This window comes from Lithobates pipiens, unplaced genomic scaffold (genome assembly GCF_037356315.1).
Source record: "Lithobates pipiens isolate NorthernLeopardFrog02 unplaced genomic scaffold, aLitPip1_a1.2 Scaffold_13, whole genome shotgun sequence".
Taxonomy (NCBI): Eukaryota; Metazoa; Chordata; class Amphibia; order Anura; family Ranidae; genus Lithobates; species Lithobates pipiens.
In genome coordinates, this window is record NW_027507718.1 from 421,318,340 (window position 1) to 421,343,370 (window position 25,031).

Consider the following 25,031-nt stretch of genomic DNA (forward strand, 5'->3'; position numbering starts at 1 on the left):
CGGGGTGTCAGGCCGTATACTGAGGGAATGTGCTGACCAGTTAGCAGGTGTTTTTACTGATATTTTTAATTTGTCAATGAAGCAGGCTGTAGTATCTTCTTGTTTTAAATCTACTACTATTGTCCCAATACCTAAAAAATCTGTGGTATCATGATTAAATGATTATCGCCCAGTTGGCCTAACTCCTATCATCATGAAATGTTTTGAGAGGCTCGTATTATCACATCTTAAGGCAAGCATTCCTGTTGATAAATAATAAATGAATAAAATCAAAAATAAAAATAAACAATAAATGCATACAGATGGAATAATACATGAAAGCTGGACACATGTGAATAATAAATGAGCAAAAATAATTATTTTGATAAGTCAAACTTCAAAAAACAACATTTAGACGGATATATGCGTACAAACGCATTTATATATACATGCATACAGCCATACATGTATATATATTTCTCTCTCTCAATGTAAGCCAAATGTAAATAAACAAATTATTATTAAGAATATATCTAAATATAATTTAAAAATCCATATATATATATATATATATATATACATATATATATATATATATATATATATATATATATATATATATATATATATATATATATATATATATATGTTTGTGTGTGTACACATACATCACGTGAATACCAATGGATGTGCACATCCATGCGCACAAACGCACACGTAAACCACATATGCACGTAAAACCACACACAATATATAAAAAAAGAGATTCATGTATATATATATATATATATGCATTCAAATGACCTCAAGACATCTAATTCATAAAAGCATGTGTTGTTAAATAAAAAAGACATGCGTACAGAAAAACGCACATAACTAAATAATGGTGTTGATTTTAATTTCTTCATTTAACCCATGAGGCGATAAGCTGTTTAACATATAAATCCAAAACATATCTTGCCTACAAACAAAAGAAAATCTCTCAGCAGGAGAATGTTTGTCGGGTATGGATTCAATTGCCCATACTTGAAAATTCGAGGTCTTACTATGATGATGGGTAGTAAAGTGACGTGCGACACTGTATTTGGGGTTGTTGGTCTGTACAGCTCTGCGATGATCACCAAATCTGGCTCTCAATGCCCTTATAGTTCTCCCAATGTAGAGGAGGCCACAGGATCAAGAGATACAGTACACTATGTATTAGGTAGAACAGTTGTAAAATTAACTGAGAGTGAAAGTTTTGCCATTGGTGGTAAAAGATTTTTTGCCATGAGGAACAAACGAGCAGGTAAGGCAACATGCTTTGTTACAACAAAACATCCCTACAAGGGGAATGAGCGTGAGTTGTCTTAATTGGTGGTGTTTAGTCTGAGGCCTCATTTTGCTTGGAGCAATTTTGCTCTTGATGCTAGGACCCTTCTATAGGCAAATTTGGGAATATCAGGAATAATTGTAGATAAATGGGGATCTTGAGTCAAGATGGACCAATTTTTTTTTAAAATAAACTCCATTTTGTTATAATTGGCATGGTACTGTGTGATATACCGTATAGACGGATCAGAGGCATGTTTAGTAGAAGGGCTTGTCAGATTTTCAGTTTGGAACGACACACAGGCTTCATCTATAAGATTGTGGGGATAACCTTGTCTAGAAACTTCCTTTTAAGTATTAAGCACTGGGAATTATAATCATCCAACTTGGCACAGTTAAGCCTAAGTCGATGGAACTGGCTTTTTGGGACATTATATACCCACCTGGGGTGATGGCAGCTAGAATAAAGTAGAAATGAATTTCCAGCTGTCGGCTTGATATAGTTCTTCACCTGGATGGTGCTATCTGAATGAGAAAGTTCCAAATCTAAAAAACGTATGGAATCGAGATCCATGTCTAAAGTGAACGTTAAGCCAAAGGGGTTGGTGTTACAATACGCTACAAAGTCTTGAACTAAATTCTCTGCTCCATCCCAAATAATAATAATATCATCTATATATCTGCCGTAGAAGACTAGGTGCGCTGAGTAAGGGTTATCTATACCCAGCCACCTGGTCTCCCACAGCCCCATAGTTAGGTTAGCGTAACTCGGGGAAAAATTTGCCCCCATGGCAGTCCCCTGTTTTTGTAGATAAAAGTCACCATTGAATGAAAAATAATTGTGTTCCAAACAAAACTGAGTAGCTTGAACAAGAAAATCAACCTGCTGGGGGTTAATACTAAGATATTGGTTCAAATAATGTGCAACTGCTTGTAAACCCACTGTATGTGGTATGGACGTGTATAAAGAGCACACATCCAAAGAAACCCACACATAGGAGGGTTCCCACATATAGGGACTTAGTAATTCAATCAGATGTGCACCATCTCTTATGTAGGAAGGAAGTGACTGGGCTTGTGACTGCAAAAAATGATCTATATATAAAACGAATACAAGGTGGTAATGCTATCCATTGAAGCAACAATTGGACGACCAGGTGGGTTATATCTTTGTGGATTTTTGGCAAATGATATATATATGGGACTTGGAAAAATGGTTTCTTGAAGAAGGCTGCCTCAGTTTTATTTAGTACACCAGCTGTCAAGGCTTGTGCTACCAAATTATTGGACTCCTCAATAAATTTGGGTAGAGGATCCTTAGTAAGTTTTTCGTAAGTGGTCGAATTAGAAAGGAGGCGATCTGCCTCCCTCAGATAATCAACTGTATTCTGTAAAACGATGCCGCCCCCTTTGTCGGCTTGTTTAATAACAATCTCTCGGTTGGTACTAAGGGATTTGAGAGCAGATTTTTCAGAAGAACTAAGATCGTTTTTTAATTAATGTGATCTGGACGATTGTGATGAAAAGAGATCAATAAGTTCCTTGTAAACCACTTGATAGAATGTGGACAAAAAAGGACCCTTGGACTGGATGGGATTAAAGATGGACTTAGGTCTAAAAGAAGTATGTTGAAAGGGAACAGTTGGAATATTGGGACCAGACGACTAATTTGTCATCCTCGTCCACATTCCAAAGATCACAAAGATCTTGGAGTGCCTGTTGTTCACTAGGGTTAACTACTTGGTGGGAAAGATCCTCTGCAGGAGAGGCATCATCATGAATGGTATTATGAGCTTTCATATTAAAGTGCCTCTTTAGGGTAAGATTTCTAATACATTTATTCAAATCCTTAAACATAGTGAAAGGATTTGGGTGGATGGTAAAAGCAAAATTTAGGCCTCTGGATAATAATGAAAATTCTTGATCACTTAGCTTATAGGAAGATAAATTGTATATTTTTATAGTTTCTACTGTTTGTCCAGGCATAGTGGGTCTGGACTTATGTTTCCCCCCTCTCCTGCCTCTTCTACGTGTTTTCTTTTTGTTGTTGTTATCACTGATGTTGGGCTGGATCGGGTGGTCACTGCTAAAAAAGACTCAGGGATAGACAATAAGGGACCTCCAAAAGTGATGGAACATGCCTTAGGAGGACTATTAGCTAATTGTGTCTGATTCTGAGTACCAGATAAGGATGTGAGATCCTGGTATTCAGCAACAGAATTACCCATACTGGAAGTAGATGGTGGTGTATTACCTGAATGACATGAATTCCCTGGGTACACAGCGAAAGACAAAGGAGGTCTCTGAGACATGATAGTAGTAGTAACTGGAGTGGTTTGAGTGTTAATAACTTTATTTGGCTGATTGAGATTTGGTTGAGTGGGTATTGTTTTGGATGATATTTTGGGAGAAATACGAATAATGTCAGAATTAGGCTAGCAGCGAGTAGGTGAACCCTTAACAGAATGGGGAGGCAATGGCAGATGCAGGAGGGAAGGAGGATAGGAGGTTGAAGAAGAAGAATCCAGACCAGATTGTTGAGCTGGATTTCTCTTCCAATTAAAAACAATTTTTTTAGTATAATCATCTACATCCCTACGGAATTTACCTAATTTATTTTGTATCAGGCTGTCCTCATTTCTTTTAGTATTGATTTTGAAGGTTCAAAGCCATTCTAAAGGAACATGAGGATGAGCCTGCTGTAAATTAATAATATGATTCTCAACTTTATGACAAAGAATATTATAGCGTGAATCTTTATGTTTGATGAGAATTTGGATCCATTTCTGGGTACAGAACTCTGCAACCTCCTCCCATTCGGTACGTAAATCCGTATCCAGAAAGGAACATCCCTTAAGGACCCGAAGTCCTCGTGGAGAAATTTTAAGCTGAAAATATTGCTTCAGAAAAAACTACCCCACCATTGCTGATTGGCAGAATTGGTGAGATCTTCTAAATGTCTGATTCTGGCACATGCATCCCTGTATTTGATCATGGGCCATGTGCGTGAATGAGTTTTAGCACAAAAGAAATTGGCTGGAAATATCGTATAGACATTGTCCAAGAATTCATGTTTATACTTCTCTATCTGCTCTATAATGTCCATATTGAAAGAAAAAAAAACACAACCCTCAGCAATCTAAATTCCAATAAAAAAGTGGCCAAAAATAACATCAACGGAAATAAGAACTTATGCTTAACTACTTGCCGACCGCCAGCCATCAAATAACGGCCAGGCGGCTCAGCTCTTGTGGAGGGAGGGCGTCATATGACGTCCTCCAATTTAAACAGGGAATGCGCGTGATTGTGTGCGCGCATCCCTGTTCCTTCGGTGGCGGCGTGTCACGGAGACACCGCTCGCCACCGAGGGGGGTGAACAGCCATTGGGTATGGCTGTTTACCACATGATCGGCCGTGATGAAGTCAGGGGCGATCACAGATGGTTACACCCCTACTATGCACAACGCATGCGCGCGATCGCGAGTGCGTGGCGCGTGGACGTCGGTGGCGGCGTGTTCCTGGGAACACTGCTCGTCACCAACGCTGGTAAACAGCATTGTTTACCCACGTGATCGGCTGTGATCGTTTCACAGCCGATCACTAAATGTAAACAAACCGCGGTAACGAGATGTTACCGGGTTCTCCTCCTCACACACCGCTCGTGTGTGAGGAGGAGATTGCGGTAACATCTCGTTACCGCTTACAGTGTACACACCAATCACACTGATTGCCCCCCCAATAAAGAGGACCTGTCACCACTTATAGTACCTGTCACTCACAGTCCATCAGAGTACCTGTCATAGTCCATCAGAGTACCCGAGTACCTGCCACAGTCCATCTGAGTACCCGAGTATCTGTCACAGCCCATCAAAGTACCCGAGTACCTGTCACAGCCCATCAGAGTACCCGAGTACCTGTCACAGCCCATCAGAGTACCCGAGTACCTGTCACAGCCCATCTGAGTACCCGAGTACCTGTCCCAGTCCATCTGAGTACCTGAGTACCTGTCCCAGTCCATCTGAGTACCCGAGTACCTGTCCCAGTCCATCTGAGTACCTGTCACAGTTCATCTGAGTACCTGTCACAGTTCATCTGAATACCTGTCACAGTTCATCTGAGTACCTGAGTACCTGTCACAGTTCATCTGAGTACCAGGGTACCTGTCACAGTCCATATGAGTACCTGAGTACCTATCACCGCCGTTTAGAGTACCCAAATACCAGTCACCAGGCCATCAGAGTACCGGAGTACCTGTCCCCAGGCCATCAGAGTACCCGAATACCTGTCACCAGGCCATCAGAGTATCCGAGTACCTGTCACCAGGCCATCAGAGTACTCAGGTACTTGTCACCAGCCCATCAGAGTACCAGAGTACCTATCTGCAGCCCATGCCTCATAGAATATACGTTGGGGTGTTTGCTTTCCAAATTTGGGAATATTAGGAATAATTGTAGATAAATGGGCCAAGATGGACCAATGTTTTTTAAAAATACACTACATTTTCTTATAATTGGCATGGTACTGTGTGATATACCGCATAGATGGATCAGAGGCATGTTTAGTAGACAGGGGTTGGCAGATTTTCAGTTTGGAATGACACACAGGCTTCGTCTATAAGATTGAGGGGATAACCTTTGTCCAGAAACTTCCTTTTAAGTATTAAGCACGGGGAATTATAATCATCCAACTTGGTACAGTTAAGCCTAAGTTGATGGAACTGGCTTTTTGAGACATTATTTACCCACCTGGGGTGATGGCAGCTAGAATAAAGTAGAAATGAATTTCCAACTGTCGGCTTGATATAGTTCTTCGCCTGGATGGTGCTATCTGAATGAGAAAGTTCCAAATCTAAAAAACATATGGAATTGGGATCCATGTCTGAAGTGAACTTTAAGCCAAAAGGGTTGGTGTTACAATACGCTACAAAGTCTTGAACTAAATTCTCTGCTCCATCCCAAATAATAATAATATCATCTATATATCTGCCATAGAAGACTAGGTGCGCTGAGTAAGGGTTATCTATACCCAACCACCTGGTCTCCCACAGCCCCACTGTTAGGTTAGAGTAACTCGGGGCAAAATTTTCCCCCATGGCAGTCCCCTGTTTTTGTAGATAAAAGTCATGATTGAATGAAAAATAATTGTGTTCCAAACAAAACTGAGTAGCTTGAAGAAAATCAACCTGCTGGGGGTTAATACTAGGATCTTGGCTCAAATAATGTGCAACTGCCTTTAAACCCACTGTATGTGGTATGGACGTGTATAAAGAGCACACGTCCAAAGAAACCCACATATAGGAGGGGTTCTTCTTCTTCTCATCATTGCAGAGTGTTTTGCTTCTACTCTAAAGGTTGCTGCCTACGGTGCCCCTTATGAACTTATATGGACCTTATGAACTTATTATATGATTGTTTTATTTCTACTATACATATTTTTATATACATACATAATTTTTATGGCCTATGGCTATGTGTTGATTTTTATATTGGACACCCAGTGGATGTTGGAACCATCTATTTTCTTTTTTTTTTACCACTTTAGTGGGACTCATACAATACAATGAAGAGAAAGCTTATAGGCAGGAAATTCAACATTTGGTTGAGTGGTGTAAAATGATTTATTACTCAATACGGCAAAAACTAAAGAAATAATAGTGGATTATAGGAGATCGAGAAAGATCAATCATTGCCCTGTTTACATATATTTTTGGGAGTGCATATTACAAAGGAGTTGTCATGGTCTGAAAATACATTTTTTTTGTGAAAAAAGCGCAGCAGAGACTGTTTTTTCTTCCGATACTGAAGCAGGCTGGATCGCCCTTAAGGCTTCTGTACCATTGAGAGTATTCTTCTCCACTGTGGTGTAGTGTGGTATGCCAGCTGCTGGGCGGAGGATAAGAAGTGCCTGTTTCGTGTGGTGAAAACAGCACAGCGGATCATAGGAACAGAGCTCAGGCGACTTTTGAAGCACTCCATCTGCTCCCTCCTCCTGATAACCCCAACAATCTAGAAAAGGCTCCGGGTCCACGACCCCCCCCCCCCTGGGCGAATGGGCCGTGTGTGGGAACCGGTCGGCAATCGCAAGAAGGCCCTACCTGGCACCCCATCACCTTCAAGATCCCCACGCTCTGAGCCAGGATGAAAGCCGCACCAGTGAGCCAGTTTTTTCTTCTTTGGAACTGCCTTCCCCGGGTCCCTGATGGTCTCTTTTTTTTACCATTTTTTGCACCCCCCCTTTTTTTTTTGGTCCTTCTTCTCCCACGCAATAGACCCTTGGATGCCTTCTTCTAGGATATAGTGACTAACTAAACAACTAACAGTCTAACAGGTCATTCCCCTTCCCCCTCCCTACCCTGCTCCTCTCCCCCCCCCTTTTTTTATTTTTTTTCTCTCTTTTTCCCCTCCTCGGCCCCCCTCCTACACCCTTCCTCCCTGCCCTTCCATTCCCCCCTTCTGACCCCTTTCCCTCCCCATGTCCTCCCCTCACCCCCCCTTTTTTTTTTGTTGCTTTCCCGCCTTCTGGCCCGGCTTTAGGTTTAAGTTTTGGTTTATTTTCCTTTCAGGGACGGGGGTTGGGGCCCGGACCGGGGCCCTCCTGTCGGAAAATGCCCCAAGCCTGGCTGGGTCCATTTTTTTTTTATACTCTTTCGGACCCTTGGCGGCTTGTGGCATCCCGGTGTGGAGGTCACAGTGGGGGTCCAGGGTTATAGTTTCCCCTCGGGCGTTCCCGACCTTGGGACGTGTGATGGGTAAGGTTTCCAGTTGCACTTTTTATTATAGTTTGAACAATTTGGAGCTGGTTCCGGGGGATGGGCCTAGCTCGTCTCTCTTATTTTTGTTACGGTATTAATAGCCCCCGTGTGGGGGCGGTGTTATTATTGTTAATATTATTTTTATTTACTTACAAGCCATGTGGTTGGTGGTAGAGCCACCCCCCCAAGTGTCCTATAGTTAGGATGCACTGCCCACTAAGTGTGGCGAACATGTGTATTATTTACCAAGTCTGTGTCTTTTCTCTTGTTTCTCTTTATTTCTCCCTTTTTTCCTTCTTCTTTCCCCTCCCTACTCGGGCTCGGATTGCCTTGCCGCGGGATCAGGGTGAGTACCTGGTCAGTTTGGCCTTTTTAAATTGTATATATCTCACAACCCCCCCACCCAGATGGCTCAGAATGCGTTAAAAATATTCTCACAGAATACACATGGGTTTAATTCACCCGTTAAGCAGTCGAAGGTCTTTTGCCACTTGAAATCTCAATTGATCGATGTGGTCTGTCTGCAGAAAACCAGATTCTCCCAATACTCAGCTCCTAAATTCTTGTCCCCACACTACCCAGTATTTTTCATGGCCTCTGCTCCTGAGAAACATAGAGGGGGGCTGGTGGCTTTTCGGCGTAACCTTCAATTCAACTGCTCTAAAGAAATAGCAGACCCTACAGGCAGATTTTTGCTCTTGCAGGGCACCCTGTGGGATCAAGAGATCACTTTGGTCGGATACTACGTCCCTAACTCATTTCAGCAGAGGTTCTTTTCTCATCTGCTTCAGGTGATCACCAGACACCAAAAGGGTCTGTTGATCATGATGGGAGACTCAAATTCTGTTTTTAATTCCGCTCTGGACAGGCGGAGTCTCAGAGAAGTGCCTCCGTCCCATGATGCCTGCCTGGAGCAAGCGATGAGCGATCTTTTCCAATCGTATGGTCTGGTGGACGTGTGGCGCAAGCAACACCCGATGTCTCGGGAATACACCTTCTTTTCTAGCCCCCATCAGAGTTTTTGTAGAATAGATCATGTGTTCTTGCAGCTCAGCTCCCTGCTGTTGGTACATAAGATTATTATCTCGACCTCTCCTTGGTCGGACCATGACCCCGTGATTTTTGGAATCTCTCTAGCTGGACTTTCCCGTCCGGCTTATCTCTGGTGGATTAACGAATCCCTCCTGACTATGCAAGATACTTGTGCGCAGGTACATACGCATATCCAAACTTATTTTACGGACAGCGTGGGCTCGGTCGAATCGCCGGTTGCCTTGTGAGAAGCTCACAAGGCGACGGTTAGGGGCCACTTGATTCAGATCGCTTCACGTAAGAAGCGAGCCAGGGAACAGCGGACGCGGGAATTGTCCTCCTTTTTGGAGGCAGCAGATGCGACGTGGAAGGCACACCCAACGGTAGCTAATAAATGGGCCCGTGACAACCTGGCCACTGAGTTGGACCTACTGGCCTCCACTCAGGCGGAAAACGCTTTGCGCTGGACCAAATATAAGTTCTATAGTAGCTCCAACAAACCCGGTCCTATGTTGGCAAGGAAACTTAACTCGGTGGGTCGCCCGAGCAGGCCGGTTCGATTACAGGTGAGAGGGGGGGGACTTACTTCAAATCCATCCAAGGTAGTGGCTGGATTTGCCACATTCCTCTCATCCCTATATAGTAGGCCAGCTACCTTTGACCGGGACAAGTCCGAGAGCTTCTTTCAATCATTCAGTCTTCCTGTGCTTTCCTCGGACACCCAAGACACCTTGAATGCCTCTATTTTGGAGCGCGAGGTCGCCCAGGCTCTCAAATCCCTTAAACCGTCCAAGGCCCCAGGCCCAGACGGCTTCACCGGTCTGTATTATAGAACATTTGCTCCCCTGCTCACACCCCACTTAACCTCTTATTTTAATGCTTGGCGGGAGGGTGCGAGGCCATCACCGGACTCCCTTATGGCTCACATTTCCATGATCCCCAAGTCATCTGAGGAAGCTATGGACCCACAGTCTTTCCTTCCTATCTCCCTGTTGAATGTCGATCTGAAGGTTCTGGGGAAAATCCTGAGCACGCGAGTTAACAGATACCTTCAGGTCCTCATTCACAGTGACCAAGTAGGCTTTGTGCCCGGTCGCCAGGCAGGAGACAATGTCCGTAAGGTGATCCATCTGCTCCATATCCTACGGCAGCGCAATATCCCCGGACTTGTACTTTCACTAGACATTTATAAAGCGTTTGATTCGCTCTCCTGGGACTATCTCCAATTTGTTTTGAGCAGGTGGGGATTTGGGGCACATTTTTTGTCATGGAACCGAGCCCTTTACTCAGCACCGTTGGCGTCGGTGAAATATGCGGGCTTTCTTTCCGACCCATTCCCTATACTGTGGGGAACCAGACAGGGCTGCCCCTTGTCCCCAGCACTTTTCATCCTGGCGCTGGAGCCATTGGTGGCGGCGATCAGGGCCAATGGTGACATTTCAGGGGTTCCCTATGCTGGAACTCACTATAAAGCTAGCCTTTTTGCGGATGACGCGCTTTTGACTCTTTCGAACCCGCTTATCTCCCTGACCAATCTCCAACTTGTATTAGACCGATTCTCGGCCTTCTCTGGTCTCCAAATTAATCCCTCCAAGACCACGGCACTGAATGTCAACCTCCCTTCAGAGCTGGTGCAGCGCCTTCAGGATCATTTCCCTTATCGTTGGGTATCCCATTCAATTGATTACTTAGGTATCAAATTGACGCCTTCCTACTCTTCTCCGACAATTACTATCCCCTGTTGCGAGCGGTGACTTCTCTTATGTGGGCTTGGCAGTTTCCCACTTTCATGGGTAGGCAGGATCGCGGCAGCTAAAATGACGATCTTGCCCAAAGTCCTTTACTATTTTCGCACTTTGCCTGTCCGAGTGCCCGCTTTCTTATTCGACTCTTACAGAATATGATTCTTCAATTTATCTGGGCGCATAAACGCCCTAGGGTGCCTAGAGCGGCTCTTTACACCCACAGGCTCCAGGGCGGCCTGGGGGTCTCCAACATCTCTAAGTACTACACAGCAGCGCAGATCTCCCCGTTGTCCATGCTCCACGCAACCACGGATGTTCCTTTGTGGGTGCTTTTGGATGTTGCGACCCGTGTTCGCCTCAAACTTTGCTCTGGCTCCCCCAGAGACTACGCCCCCCCTCTTTGAGCCCCATGCTACTACATGGTCTACAGATTTGGGACTCGGTTCGCTTCTCCGATAACCTGATGTCTTCCTTTCTACCCCTGCTCCCTATCACTAACAACCCTCTTTTCCCGCCAGGCCTGGAAGAGCTCCAGACATTCTCATGGTGGCCCCTACATTGCTACCCACAAGTCCAAAACTTTCTCCCCTCACGCCGCTTCCCATCATAGGAGACTATCCGAGAAACACAAGGTGCATCGGCTAGTGAACAGTATCGCTTTATTCAGCTGAGGCATTGGATAGCAACCTTGAGCCACAGGTCCACCTACCCATTTTGAATAACCGAATTGTTTGAGCACTCATGCCAGCATGCCCCTGGGTCCCCAGGCCTTATCTCGGCTATCTATGCATCCCTAACTGGACGCCCGCCATCAGCACCCCTCTCTTATATGACCCATTGGGAAAGGGACCCGCGGGCCCCTATAGATGTAGAGGACTCGAGCAAGGCCTGGAAAATGGTAGCCAAATGCTCGTGTAATACGAATACCCTAGAAGGAGCCTATAAAGTACTATTCCGCTGGTACTGGGTACCGACCCGCACAGCTCAGGCTTTCCCTGGGAGCACTGACAGATGCTTTCGCAACTGTGGACAGCGGGTGATGTTATACACACGCGGTGGTCCTGCCCGAGGCTGGGGAGGTTTTGGTCTAGGGTCTCCGGTTTGCTGCAGACTCTTCCATTTAACGGTCCGACGGGACGCCAGGCTGGCCCTATTGCATTGTCTGAGACCAGGCTTGCGAGGCCCCCAGCAGAAGCTGGCTACTTACCTCTTTATAGCTGCTAAGCGGACCATTGCCCAGGCCTGGAAGACCCAGCGGGTAGACTTTCAAGGGGTGAAGACACGTATGACTGCTATGCTTCTTCAGGAATGCATGTCCAGCATTGTACACGATTCACACGCTAAATTTCTCAAGATCTGGGAGCCGTGGATCTCTTAAGAGTTCCCTACGCTCCAAGCAGCATGCCTAGGCCTGGTCTGACTCCCCTCGGTGGGGCGTCCGTGCCCGAGTTTCCCGATCCTTTCCCCTCCTATTCTTTACTCTGACTTTCTTTCTCTTGCTCTTTCCACTTTTCTTAATAGCCTCTAACGTACCTAGTAGCCACGGCTGCACCTCATGCAAGGGGGTAATAGGAGATGGACTTCCCGTCTAGGGACGATGAAGGGGACTGGCCAGTCTACACTGTAGCCTACATTGAGATCCTCCCCTAGCTACATTATGCTCCCTGTTACTTACGATTGTTTGCCCTGTGGGCTACCTTTTATGCTTGTGGCCCCTGCATGGGCGTTTAATGTGCACTATACTTTCTTTTTCTTGTTCGTAAAAAATTTAATAAACATATTGAAATAGAAAAGGGATCAAAGTCTTTACCAAGGAACTATAGACCTGTTAGTTTAATTTCTATAGTTGGGAAGATACTGGAGTGAGTAATAAAAGAAATAGATGAGTTCTTGCTGGGAAAAAAATATTTTAAGCAACAGACAGCATAGATTTCTAAAAGAAAGTTGTCAAACAAATCTGATTTCTTTTTATGAGGCGGCAAGTAAAACCTTGGATAGAGGCTTGGCTGTGGAGATTTAATCTCCAAATATGGAAAAGTTTCTTCACAGTAAGAGCTGCAAAAATGTGAAATAGTCTCCCTCAAGAGCCAGCTCAGTAGATTGCTTTAAAAAGACCTGGGTTCTTTCCTAAATGTACATAAAATAACTGGATACTAACATTTATAGGTAAAGTTGATCCAGGGAATAACCGATTGCCTCTTGGGGAATCAGCAAGGGCCCCGGTTAGAGAGGACATACTTGCAAGGCATGCTTTCTGCACCTTCTCCAGGGAAAGTGACTGACAAATGGTTCCTGTGGCTCTGTCTCTGGTGCCACTGTCAATCACTATGATGAGACTTGTAGTCCTCAGAGCTGAAATTGCTAAGAGTTTGAGTGAACAGTTTCTCAGTAGAGAGAAAACATCAATCACCTAAGGGCACTAGCAAAAAATACCTGTTAGCATTAAAAAAAAATGTGGTTGCCAATCACCTTTGTATCAGGACTATGCAATACAGTGGACTCCCCGATGTGCTATTGTGTTCTGATAGGGGAACTGCGCCCCTCCCACCAGAACACACTGGTCAGTGCTCATAGACATTGGCTGCAAGCATCGAACGGATGCTTATCCACTGCTGGTTTTTCAGCAAGCCGTTCGACAAAATCTGAATATTAGGCTGGCTTCTTTCGGACAGGCTGCTGTACACACTAGCTTAAAGTGGTTGTAAACTGACCCAGCTAACTTTTCTCCATTTAAATCAGTAATAGCAATTTACAAATTGCTTTGTATGAATGCTAACCTGCTTCATTTGATTGTAATCTGCCTTTTTCATTACGTCACTGGTGCATGCGTATATTTCACGGTATGCTCATTGCGCTGTCAGTCCATTCATATATGTGTATCTCCTCTGTGCGGCACAGCTGCGAGATCTCGCGAGATTACAGCACTAGTCACAAGTTCCTGAAATACCCCATGTATTTTGCTACATCACACGGTGTAAACATCAGCACTTTGCATGGCACACAGGAGCAACGAGATCAGCTTCATCATGTAGATTGTGTCAAACATATTAAACCATCAATAAATATGTGTTGCAAAGCCTCTCTATGCTTCAATATGTGGGACATTATTGCTATACTAATCGGGAAGGAAAACTAGGCTTGGCTACATCATTACTGAGCATGTGTTATGCTACAGCAGAAAGGGCGGTAAACTGCTTTTCAGACTCAGAAGACAGTAGCGAAGATGGTGCTGGCTGCAACCAGGAAGTAGGAATTACACATCAACTGGAAAAAAGTAAGAAACATCCAGGGGGGGGGGGTGGAGGGGGATTATGCAGAATGTTATTGAAAGCTTTATCAGACTGGATTTATCAAGAATGAGCATTTGAGCGGCTGAGTTTACTTCCTCTTTAATGTTTCTGTTGAACTGGCCGATACTGGCTAATATTCAGCCTTTGTGTACCAGCTTCATTCACTATTGAAAACATCTAAAACAAATTAACATAAATTTGAAGGCTTTTTAAGCTTCCTTTATTAGTATTTCTAAAATATCATTAAAATAACTTCAAACTACAAAATACATATTACATGCCTTAAAATTCAATATTTACATAACTATAAAAATAGAAATACAAAGAAATAATTTTCTTTATCAACACTAGTCCACAAATTTAACAAATGGCAGGTACAATATTAGATACAAAATCTTTGGGCATAAAACCAAGAAAGAACACATTTTTACAAACAGAATGCCATTCAAAATGTACATTTTTTAGAAACAAATATTCATATATACACACCATATGTGTAATTTTCTGTACATTTATTCACAGCCTCAGAAAACTATGCTTCAAATTTGCAACAAGCAACGTGTTTTCTGAGAAAGTGTAATTGTTTAATATTAATTGTTTGGTTTGCAGAGATATTCTCAGAATTCACAAGTTAGCACCTAGATATGTTTTAATTAATCAAAACATTCACTTCAATATAAAATCTAGTGGACAGGTCCAATATAAAACCGTATTTTAATGAAAATAAGACAGTTTGCGTGTTTCAGCTGCAGTCTGTAATTACAGGCTAACTTGAAGTCATAAACATGTTCAGAAGTAACGTTTTTTTTAGAACAGTTACAAATTATAATACGTGTTTGTTGCTTCTTAAATACAGATATTCAAGCACTGTAAACTATATTGCATAAACGCTTTTGGACAATAAGATAATCAAAAATAAAATGACCCACTCCCCACATACTGATAATTCATTGATCACTTTGAATAAAAAACAATGTTATATACTGATCTGGGACCCAGCTAGCTTTATTAAATTACAGTACAAAGTGAAAAGATTTGTAGCAACCTGTAGTAATCAAGGACTAATGATAGTGAACATCTGATGGGTTGCTATAGATTATACCACTTCATTCATAACACTTTATTCCTAAACAAAAAAAATAATATAGCCATCCATGACTGTGAAGTTCTAAAACAGGTAAAAATAACGTGACTTTGCTTTCTAGTGTTCTAATCTGTGTTTAAAAGAAAATTAAAAAAGAAGAAAAAAAAACTCAGTGAAACCCAATTAAGTAAAATAATGTTTTGTAAAATGTAAGGGAGCACATGTTCGCATAAACCATGTGTAGTGGATTTCATTAAGTGTACAAAATGTATCACAAGTACACTTGTGTATGGCACAGTCTTCTGTTCTACCCTACTAACAAAATGGGCGCCTTTACACAGGCATGATATCCATGAGTTCAAACATTGTCTAACATTGATAGCTAAATGGAAGTTTTTACATAATATAAATCAAAGCCAATGGGTGCTTTAAGCATGAAGCTTCATGCGACTGTTAGGGCACCATCATTTAAACAAGTGTTTTAAATTCTGGTCTGCAATTGGTATAAATGGGAATATGTTAATTTCTTAGCGAGCTGAAGATTGTTGTACTGTGCCAACTTTGACTATAAGATGCTGTTTTTTCCCGGCCGAAGTTTCCCCAATGACTTCTACACTAAAGATGGCTATATACTATTTTTCCTTTTAGGAATGTTTGTTTGACTTTCTAATCATTAGTGGAGTCAAATCAACATTTGTTTTCGACTGCATTGACGAGAAAATTCAAAGCAGCAGGATGGAAAATTTTTCGAGAATGAGTTATTTTCTAACAGTGTATGTGGTTTTTGTTCTAAAATCGAATGTAAAGGGCAAACAAAATTTTGAATAACTTTTGAACAAAATCTATCAAGCTATTCCATGCACTGATCATATTTGCATACATTTTTGTACAATTGCTCATTAGAACATCTATTATTGTATAGGCAGCTTAAGATAATTCAGTGACCATCAGCTAAGCAGTTTGCATACAGCTATTTTCATTGTAGGAAGAAAAGGAAGGAACACACTTGTGTTACCCTGCCCTACCAGAGGTAAAGAAATTGTTTCAGTAGAGAGCCATCTTTGAGTTTAACCAAGGCTCTTAAAATGTCAGGCTATTACAATGTATTACCAAAGGGTAGATCTTCAGGCAAGTAGTGAAACCAGCACAAAACTTATGAATGCCTTAAAACTTCAAAAAATTCTATGTAATGTGAAATAATGCTGAGTGATGAAAAAAGCAGGAGCACTTAATTAAAGAAAAAGAAATAGATGTTTTCAGACCGATGGAGTGTCTAGGTTAAGTATATCTATTTTTGAATGGCCATGACTAGCGCAATAGGTATTTACTGTTACATATTTGTCATTTTTATCAAAATCTCTTCCTAGAGATTATATACAATACTGCAGCCACATGAGCTTGCCTTCACGTTCAGTTTGCTGACCTGCTTACACAGGTTTGTGAGCCTTTGTGGCACAGGACTATAGGTCTTGACTAATATTTGACTTCAGTGCCTGAAGCAAATTAAGAGATACATTTATCAAAGTAAATAAAACTGACAATAAAGAATGTCAACACCGAGAGGATAAAAGGATTTGTTTTACAATTAAAATATCTCTGTGGTCTGAAAATATTTGCGCCCATTTTGGGATGAAAAAGGAACAATTGTTTTGGCAATCTCTGTGCAGGTAGTCCCACTGATGACAACAACTGTGATGGAGCAGCTGCATGGACACAGCCACCTGCACCCACATGGATGTCCAAATTGTGAGCAGCAGCTGTGTCCGTGCAACCGCTTCTTTCTAATTAACATCAATGGGACTGCCTGCAGAGGGATGCATGGAACACCTGGTTGGGTAAACATGGCCCTCCATGGGTGAACGCTTTAGTATGCTGAACGAGGACTAACACTCAATCATTACATTTTTTTAGCACAAAAACAACTTCAAGTTAATGAATGATAGGGTGTAGAAATTCCACAAAATGGCAGCTCCTGATATGTATGCGTAATGCACATTTCATTAAACAAAAACACAAACACTTAATAGCAGCGGTTGGTAACAGTGTTACAAAATATTATACTAATGGCTGAAATAACATTGTTCCTGCTCATTACATGTCAAACCTTTAATTGGACCAGTGATATTCTAAACTAATGAAAGCATCTTAACGCTTAATAAAATACCACAACACAACACATTAGACTCTTTTCACACTGGAGGCATTTTTCAGGCGCTTTAGCGCTAAAAATAGCACCTGTAAAGCGTCTGAAAAAAGCCTCAGCTGCAATCCCATTGTGAAAGTCCAAGTGCTTTTACACTGGGGCGCTGCGCTGGCAGGGCGTCATAAAAAGGTCTTCTTTGCAGCTCTGTTGGAGTGGTGAATGCACTGCTCCTAAAGTGCCCCGCCCACTGAAATCAATGGGCAGCGCCCGTTTCGCGGGCGGTTCTAACCCTTTTTCGGGCGCTAGCAGGGGTTAAAACCGTCCTGCCAGTGGCTGAATAGCGCTGCTAAAATGATGAAGCGCCGCTATTTTTTTTAAAAAAAGTGTCACTTTACCGCTGGCAGGTGGGTATTTTCAGTGTGAAAAGGCTCTTATAGAAATATTTGCCTAGCGTGAGAACACCTAGAATGAAAGGAATGCAGGGGCTCAACATCAAGGGTTTTGAAGGCTGTTATTAAAGATTCATCTTGGACATCCCTTTACTTCTGATGCATGTTGATGTATGCACAATGATCTCTATTCAACTGTATAATCAACAAAGTTTGCTATGCTATCCAACATACTTTAGTGGACACAGCTCCATTCTCTCCACTAAAGTGATCCTGAACTGGGAGTGCAAGAAAACAGAAGTATAAAAGTAAATGGTGACAATCTAGGTCTCCATCACTTGTGTGTAAGCCCTTAAATTTCAGAAGTGGTATAGTTTCACACATGCCTATCACATTCAATAATTCCAAAGCAGAGAAAAAGTAAAATGTTGCTTTAAAATGGGTACTCAATAATTCAGAAAGGAAAGATTATACATGAAACCTCAGCACCAAGTTTAAAAAATATATGTATATATAAAATGGTGTAACTGAGGAACATGCCAGACACATCTCAAATGGGTAAGATGAAAAACCTTAAAGTTTAAAAGTAACATGCATGAGGACATATGCCCAACTTGTTAGATAAGAAATAACTCATATCTAATCAATTATTGAAAAACATTTTCCCAAATTTTGTTGGTTCAACAGAACGCTCCCTTCAATTTTCACACATTTTAAGAGATTACATTATTTTGTATATATTCCCTTCACTGCCAACACACACTTTTAACACAACTGCAGATTACACAAGTATTAAAATTCTCCACTTTACAGTAGAAACTGTCTTTGAGTTAATTCATACATCCATTCATTTAAGTGTGATGCATAGGGCACCTGATGTCTTCTCCTGAAATCTAGATAAAAAGAAAGAATGACAACATTACAAACTGAATATCATTCAAAATTCAGTGCTCCACAGTAACCAAATTAAAGTAGAACTAAAGGCAAAACTATTTTGGACAGAGAAAGGGAGGGCTTTGCCATCTGTGTCCTACTCTGGAGATTTCCCTCCACTTCCAGGTCCATAGCCAATCAGGAATTGAGAGGAAACCATTCCAAAGTGTGAGAATCCCTTGTTGACACCTTTGGAAGATTTCCACTCAATCCCTGTTCTGGTGAAAACCCAAAATTAAGAAAAATACCTCCCAAAAATGTTCCACATAATTTGTGAATTACCCAAACAAAAATATATTAAGTACACCTTCATACATAAATTAATACAAAATTAACTTTACATATAAAATATAACGTCCACGCAAAAATACTCTCCATAAACTGCAGAGGTCCGCCAATGTTTTTATTTTTAAAGTCAGCAGCTACAAATACTGCAGCTGCTGACTTTTAAAATAAGGACACTTACCTGACCAGGGTGCCAGCAATGTCGGGCACCCGAGGCTGAACCGTCCCTCGGTTGCTGCTGCCGCCATCTTGGGTAAGGGAATTGGGAATTGAAGCCTTGCAATTTCACTTCCTGGTTCCCTACTGCGCATGCATGAGTCGCGCTGCGCAATCTGAATGGTCCCTGCTATCTCTGAGACCCGCGTGCCTCCCAGCAGACAGCGCGCGCGCGGGGGGGGGGGGGGGGGTTGAGGCGTAGGTCACCGCGATCACCGCGGTGATCTAAGCCTGGAAGTGGGTGCAAATACCTGTATTATACAGGTATCTGCACCCCCCTCACCCCTGAAAGGTGCCAAATGTGACACTGGAGGGGGGGAGGGTTCCAAAAAGTGGAAGTTCCATTTTTGTGTGGACCTCCGCTTTAAATTTGTCAGTGTCCCCCGCAGTCAGTCCATCAGTCTGGGGATTTTAAATTCCCCATTTTTCTCCCTCTTCTCTGTGCAGTGCTTCCAGGACAGATCAGAACGAGTTGCTGTGCAGACACTGAATTGGTGCATTCAGAATTGCTCTGATCCCTTCTGGAAAAAAGGATTGAAGGAAGCACAGTTTTTGATAATAAGATGAAGAGGAATGTTTGAAGAAGTTACTCTGCACTGGTTATTTTGTATCTCTCTCACTTAGTATTTGCTCATATGTGAGGGTGCGGATCCGTAGCACCATGCGGTTGAGCCATTTAAAAATGGGCTACCTTAATGCCACACACAATAAGCTAATGGTGTGTTAACACAAAGCATAGGCACCAAGATGTGAATGGGTCCTTCCTGTTCCAGAAAAATGGCAAAATAAGTTAAATATCTGGGAATAATTTACTGTGCACATAACCACAGTCAACAGATTTTTTGGGTGGGTTACTGGCCTCCTTTGTCAACCCCCTTATTAGGAACTTTGGAGCAGCTGCCCACTGGTTAAGAAAAGTGAGCTGATATCCACCAAAACAATGCTCTTAAGAAAGCTTTGAGTAGGATATACTTTCTTGCCAAGACCCACTTGCAAAATTGTGCTCGTTTCAGAACTGGCAATGTTGCAGTGGCTCAAGCATGGTGGGGTTGCAGGTGCAGAGTGAGAGTGGGGTTGGAAGGAAAAGCTTCAGGTGCATTGGGGGTATAAGGTAGGCATATGGAAACAGCAGTGATAGAGAGGGGGTACAGATGTAGGTGTACAGCTGTACTAATGAGAATGTGAGGTGAGAAGTGGGACTACAGGTGAAGTGGTGATAGTGAAGGTGCTTTGGTGGGGGAAAGGTAATTGTGCAGTAGTAAGGTAAGAAAATAAGTTGTTAGAGCAGGAATGGTTGAGTGTAGAGTTACAGGGTAGTGTGTGTGTCTAGGGGGAGTGGGGGAGCAGCTTGAGCAGTCATCAAGTGAGGGCAGTGAGACAAATGCATGGGTGCAGTGGTCAGAGTGGGGGGGCGCACCCAGGCATGGAGGTGAAATGTTGAATGTAAGAGGTGATGTTGAAACCAAGAGGGGTTGGTGGATTACATATGGTGTTAGGAGTGGGGTGGTGGTGTGGGTACATCTATGGTGGTGAGAACAGGGGGGCAGCTTCTTGCAGGAATAAGGGTGGGAGCACAGGAAGGTGGTGGGCATGCAGGCCCCAGGTTCACGTTTGAGGCAAGTGGGCTGTACAGGTGTACTGAGGAAAGCCAGGCTTAACACCTATAGTAACAATACTGCTGATGCAGCATTACATGTGTTAATCTCCAAATCGATCCCTGTGAAGCCCCTTGGATCTAAGGTTCAGTTCGTACCTAGGTCCTCAAAGCTAAAAAATGGCAGAGCCTTAGTAGGCAGAATAGTATCTGTCAGTTAATAGTTAAAAAGGGGGGAGCAGTTTCAATTTGTGGAAAAGCTTGTCTCTGTGTACAGACTGGGCCTTGGGTTTAAATAGCTACACAGGAATTAATTTAAAGACTAATAATAATGGGTAATAACAGATACCAAAAGGGTATCTGGATTTTTCCATTGTTAAGGTAGGCATTTAAGTGGCCAGGTTTGCCTCAAAAATCTCAACCACCTATCAAGTACTTAAGATTAAAATGTGCCATATAATAGCTTTTGAGATGCAGAGGAAGAACATTTAAATCAAGTTGCAAACTGCTAGTAATAGGATACAGAATTTCAAGCAGGCAGCTGACAGCAAATTTTGACAAGTATAGGAAAGGCTAGCAACACTTTCTGCAGGGAACAAAGGAAATTCAGGATCAGTCCGATATGGTGTATTACTAAAAGTAGACTCACCTGTAGTCATGATTTGTGAGGTAGTCTATGACTGCTGGTTTAATGCGTGGAACACCTCCCTGGCTATGATTCCCTCTTCCCGTTATCACAAGAAGGTGCGGGCTGCTTCCATTCTGTCGATAATCTGTTACACACACAAAAATTTAGCAAAGTTCAAATCTGGATGCTTTCCTAAATATTACTTTCTCAGCTAGAATAAAATCAATTTTATTTAATTAGCTGCTATTAGCTACAAACATCTTTATATGTGCAAAAACCTATAGCAACACCATGTCAACAGGAATTATTTCCTATTCTAAGTGATCTAATGCCTCATACGCATGATAAGAATATCTGACGAATGATCGTCTGGTATTTTTGCATGCTAGTCTGATATCGAAAATGAATAGGTTTCTCAACTTACAAAAATTCTCGGATGACAGAATGCAACTTTGGAAGTGATGTTATGTGATATATTGTATTGTAATGTTTATAAATGGTAGATACCATGCTTAGGTAAGGCTAGGCTGCTGCCTCCCCTAGGGGCTCCACTAGTGAAGCACCAAAACAATGCGTATATATGTACAGGGTGGGTGGCTCTGTCTATCACCTGGTGAGTAACCTCCAGTGATGAGTTGTAGTAAAAAGTCCAAGTGCTAGTGAAACCACTATGTGGTATAGACTGGGATGGTGTGATATTATGTGACGCTCCCAGCCCCTATTGTAGGATTGAGGGGAAAAAAGAATGAAGGGTGATGGGTGTAAAATTTCAAAACCCGTGTTAAGGTGTGTAGCGTAAACCTGAACCTCTCCACTATTATACAATGGTGTATATTACATTAAAAAATTCATTAAAGTTATTAAGCAGTGAATAATAAACTCAAAAATAAACTTGCATATCATGTGAATTCATTAATAAAATAATAACCAGAAGTGATGTGGGTGCGTACTAGGCTCCCACTTACGCATTTCATCATAGGATGGCGTACTATGACAAAACGCATCACTTCCGGTTTGCGGTGTTCGGATCGGTGGAACGCACACTGAACAGAATTTTTTTTTGTATTGTAACATTTGAAACTTCTTTCTGCCTACTGGCTTTGCTGCATTTTTATCTACTTTTTACAATAAATTTGAAACATTTTACAAAACTTCACTATGAGTGCCGTCTCTTCCATCCATATGAGGATACCCTTATAGGCTTGAAGCGGCACTGAGCAGGCGACCATCCAGGGTACCGGTAGCCACACTCATGCTCGCCCATCTCCAGCAGGAGCATAATCAGTGGACACCCTTCAGTTGGAGTTCACAGGGAGGAAGACCTCTAAAAAAAAAAAAAAAAACACTTTATGCAGTTCACCCCTGCAGGGGTATGAGGATCTGGTGAGTGGGGAACTGAAGTGGAGCACGAATGTCACCTTATGCTGATTGCACAGGAAACTGCACAAGTCACTTTAAATGTCACCTTATGCTGTCTTCACAGCATTTTGCACAACTCACCTTGGACTGCTTCACTTGCGATTAGTCCAATAGACTGAATCGACATTATCTACCATTGTTTTGCCCAATTGCACATAAGCTTTTACCTTATTATTTTATTGATGAATTCACATGATATTCAAGTTTATTTTTGAGTTTACTATTCAGACTTAATAACTTTAATGAATTTTTGAATGTAATATACACCACTGTATATTAGTGGAAAGTTTCTCTACACATCTTAACACAGGTTTTGAAATTTACACCCACCACCATTCATTCTTTTTTCCCCTAAATACTACAATAGGGGATAGGGAGCATCACATAATATCACACAATCCCAGTCTATACAACATAGTGATTACACTAGCACTTGCACTTTTTACATCACTGAAGGTTACTCTCCATTTATTTTGGACAAATACCGTACTGATTTAACAAAAATCGTACAGTATTTGTCCAAATTAAATCAGAAGAGCAAGACCACGCATGCTTGGAAACAAGGGGATACATTACAATACAATGCGTATATATGTACAGGGGTGGGTGGCGCTGCCCATCACCTGGAGAGTAACATTCAGTGATGGAAAAAGTGCAAGTGCTAATGTAACCACTATGTTGTATTTTTGTTTGTCCTTTCAGATAATTTTGGATGAACGGTTGTGATCGGCTCTCAAAAGCTGTGTACTAACGATCAGATTATCATATGATCGCTTAGAAAGTGGTATTTTTCGGCCAATTTTCTGATCATGGGTACGAAACTTAGGCTGATGTAGTTGTATATGTATAGTGCATTTCTGCAGATTATTATCAATCTGCATTATCAATAATCTGCGTTGCCATATTAGACAAACCAGTTGCTTCCCTGTAAACCTATCCTCAACTACCCTCAAAGAGTTGTGAAGAATAATACAGTAAAATCTTGGTTTGAGAGTGTTTTGCAAGACAAGAAAATAATTTAAATACATATTGACTTGATATACAAGCGATGTCTTGATATACAAGTAGCGTCACATCACATTTGAATGAATTCACATTTGTGAATTTTTGGGAAATCCTTTGTACCTCTAGCTATTATTGTCTGATTTTAGGACATGACCAGAATATATGGACCAAGGTCCTGTGTTCCTTATTACATTGCCAGCGACGGTTTGAAGCATCTGGAAAAAAACGTACAAAGTCTTGACAGGGTGTAATACGACCTCATCGATGAGTTCAACTAAAGATATATTATCTTCTGGTGTTAAAATGGAATAAAGATCTTATCTGGATCTCTTTCCCACTTTCCAATTCCAGGCATCACAAAGTTATCTGCAGGAGCAATTAACATTGCATATATCTTGGAAAGCGTCTGGGGGAAGAGGTTCTCTCTCTTCACAGTATAATTCAAACCTAGTCAATTGTCGTCTGTAATTAATCGCTGGTCCTAATGATTGAAAAAAATGGCGTAACTGTAGTGCCTGCCAGAAGTTTATTTCAAATTGACCCCCCAGATGCGTCACCGAGTCAACTGTGGGCCAAGTCTCAGAATGCAAAAAGTGTGAAGCCCGAGTGCAGCCCCTCTCTAAAAGCCCCTGAAATGCACCGGACTCCATGCCTGGACTAAAGCTAGGGTTTCCCAAAATAGGGAACAAAGGAGATCGTCTGGATGAATATTCAGGGTTCTGACAGATCTTAGAGCCTATACGCAGTGTTGGGCATATAAGGGGATTCCTTTTAAGAGAGTGGTAATATTGCATAGCACCAAAGCGCTCTACGCAAGGGTTCCGGACTAAACTCTTGTTCCACTTCTGTCCACAATTTAAATTCTGTATGTTTGTCTACACCACATCGATCATTCTGCCATTATGAACTGATTGATGATATTTATATACAGCTGGGACTGCTAAACCACCAAAACATTTAGGGATTATTATAAGGCTTCTACTGATCCTTGGTCGTTTATTCAGCCATATAAATTTAGTAAAGTGTATCTATTTGGCGAAAAAAAGCTGTTGGAATATCTATCAGTAGGGCCTTAAATAAATACAGAAATTTTGGCAGAATGCTCATTTTAATGATATTGCATCGGCCAAACCATGAAGGCACATCTAAGTATGCAGGCATCCGGTAAAGCTGTCCACACAGACCGTCCTCCTCACCGCCGTTGTCCCTTCCACGCTGTGCTCCACA

The 25,031-nt window shown here is 42.1% G+C and overlaps 1 protein-coding gene across 7 annotated transcripts in view; it reads right to left on the reverse strand.

The window, feature by feature from the left end:
- Positions 1–14,311: 14,311 nt before the first annotated feature.
- N4BP2 (NEDD4 binding protein 2) overlaps positions 14,312–25,031 on the reverse strand; it is a 227,704-nt gene continuing 216,984 nt past the window's right edge. For all 7 annotated transcript variants that reach the window (XM_077477610.1, XM_077477609.1, XM_077477605.1 and 4 more), the window contains 2 exons: positions 21,402–21,525; positions 14,312–18,617 (listed from right to left, as the gene is read on the reverse strand). In XM_077477610.1, the coding sequence (XP_077333736.1) occupies positions 18,572–18,617; positions 21,402–21,525 (170 nt within the window). In that variant the 3' untranslated portion in view covers positions 14,312–18,571. The remainder of the gene's footprint in view (positions 18,618–21,401; positions 21,526–25,031) is intronic.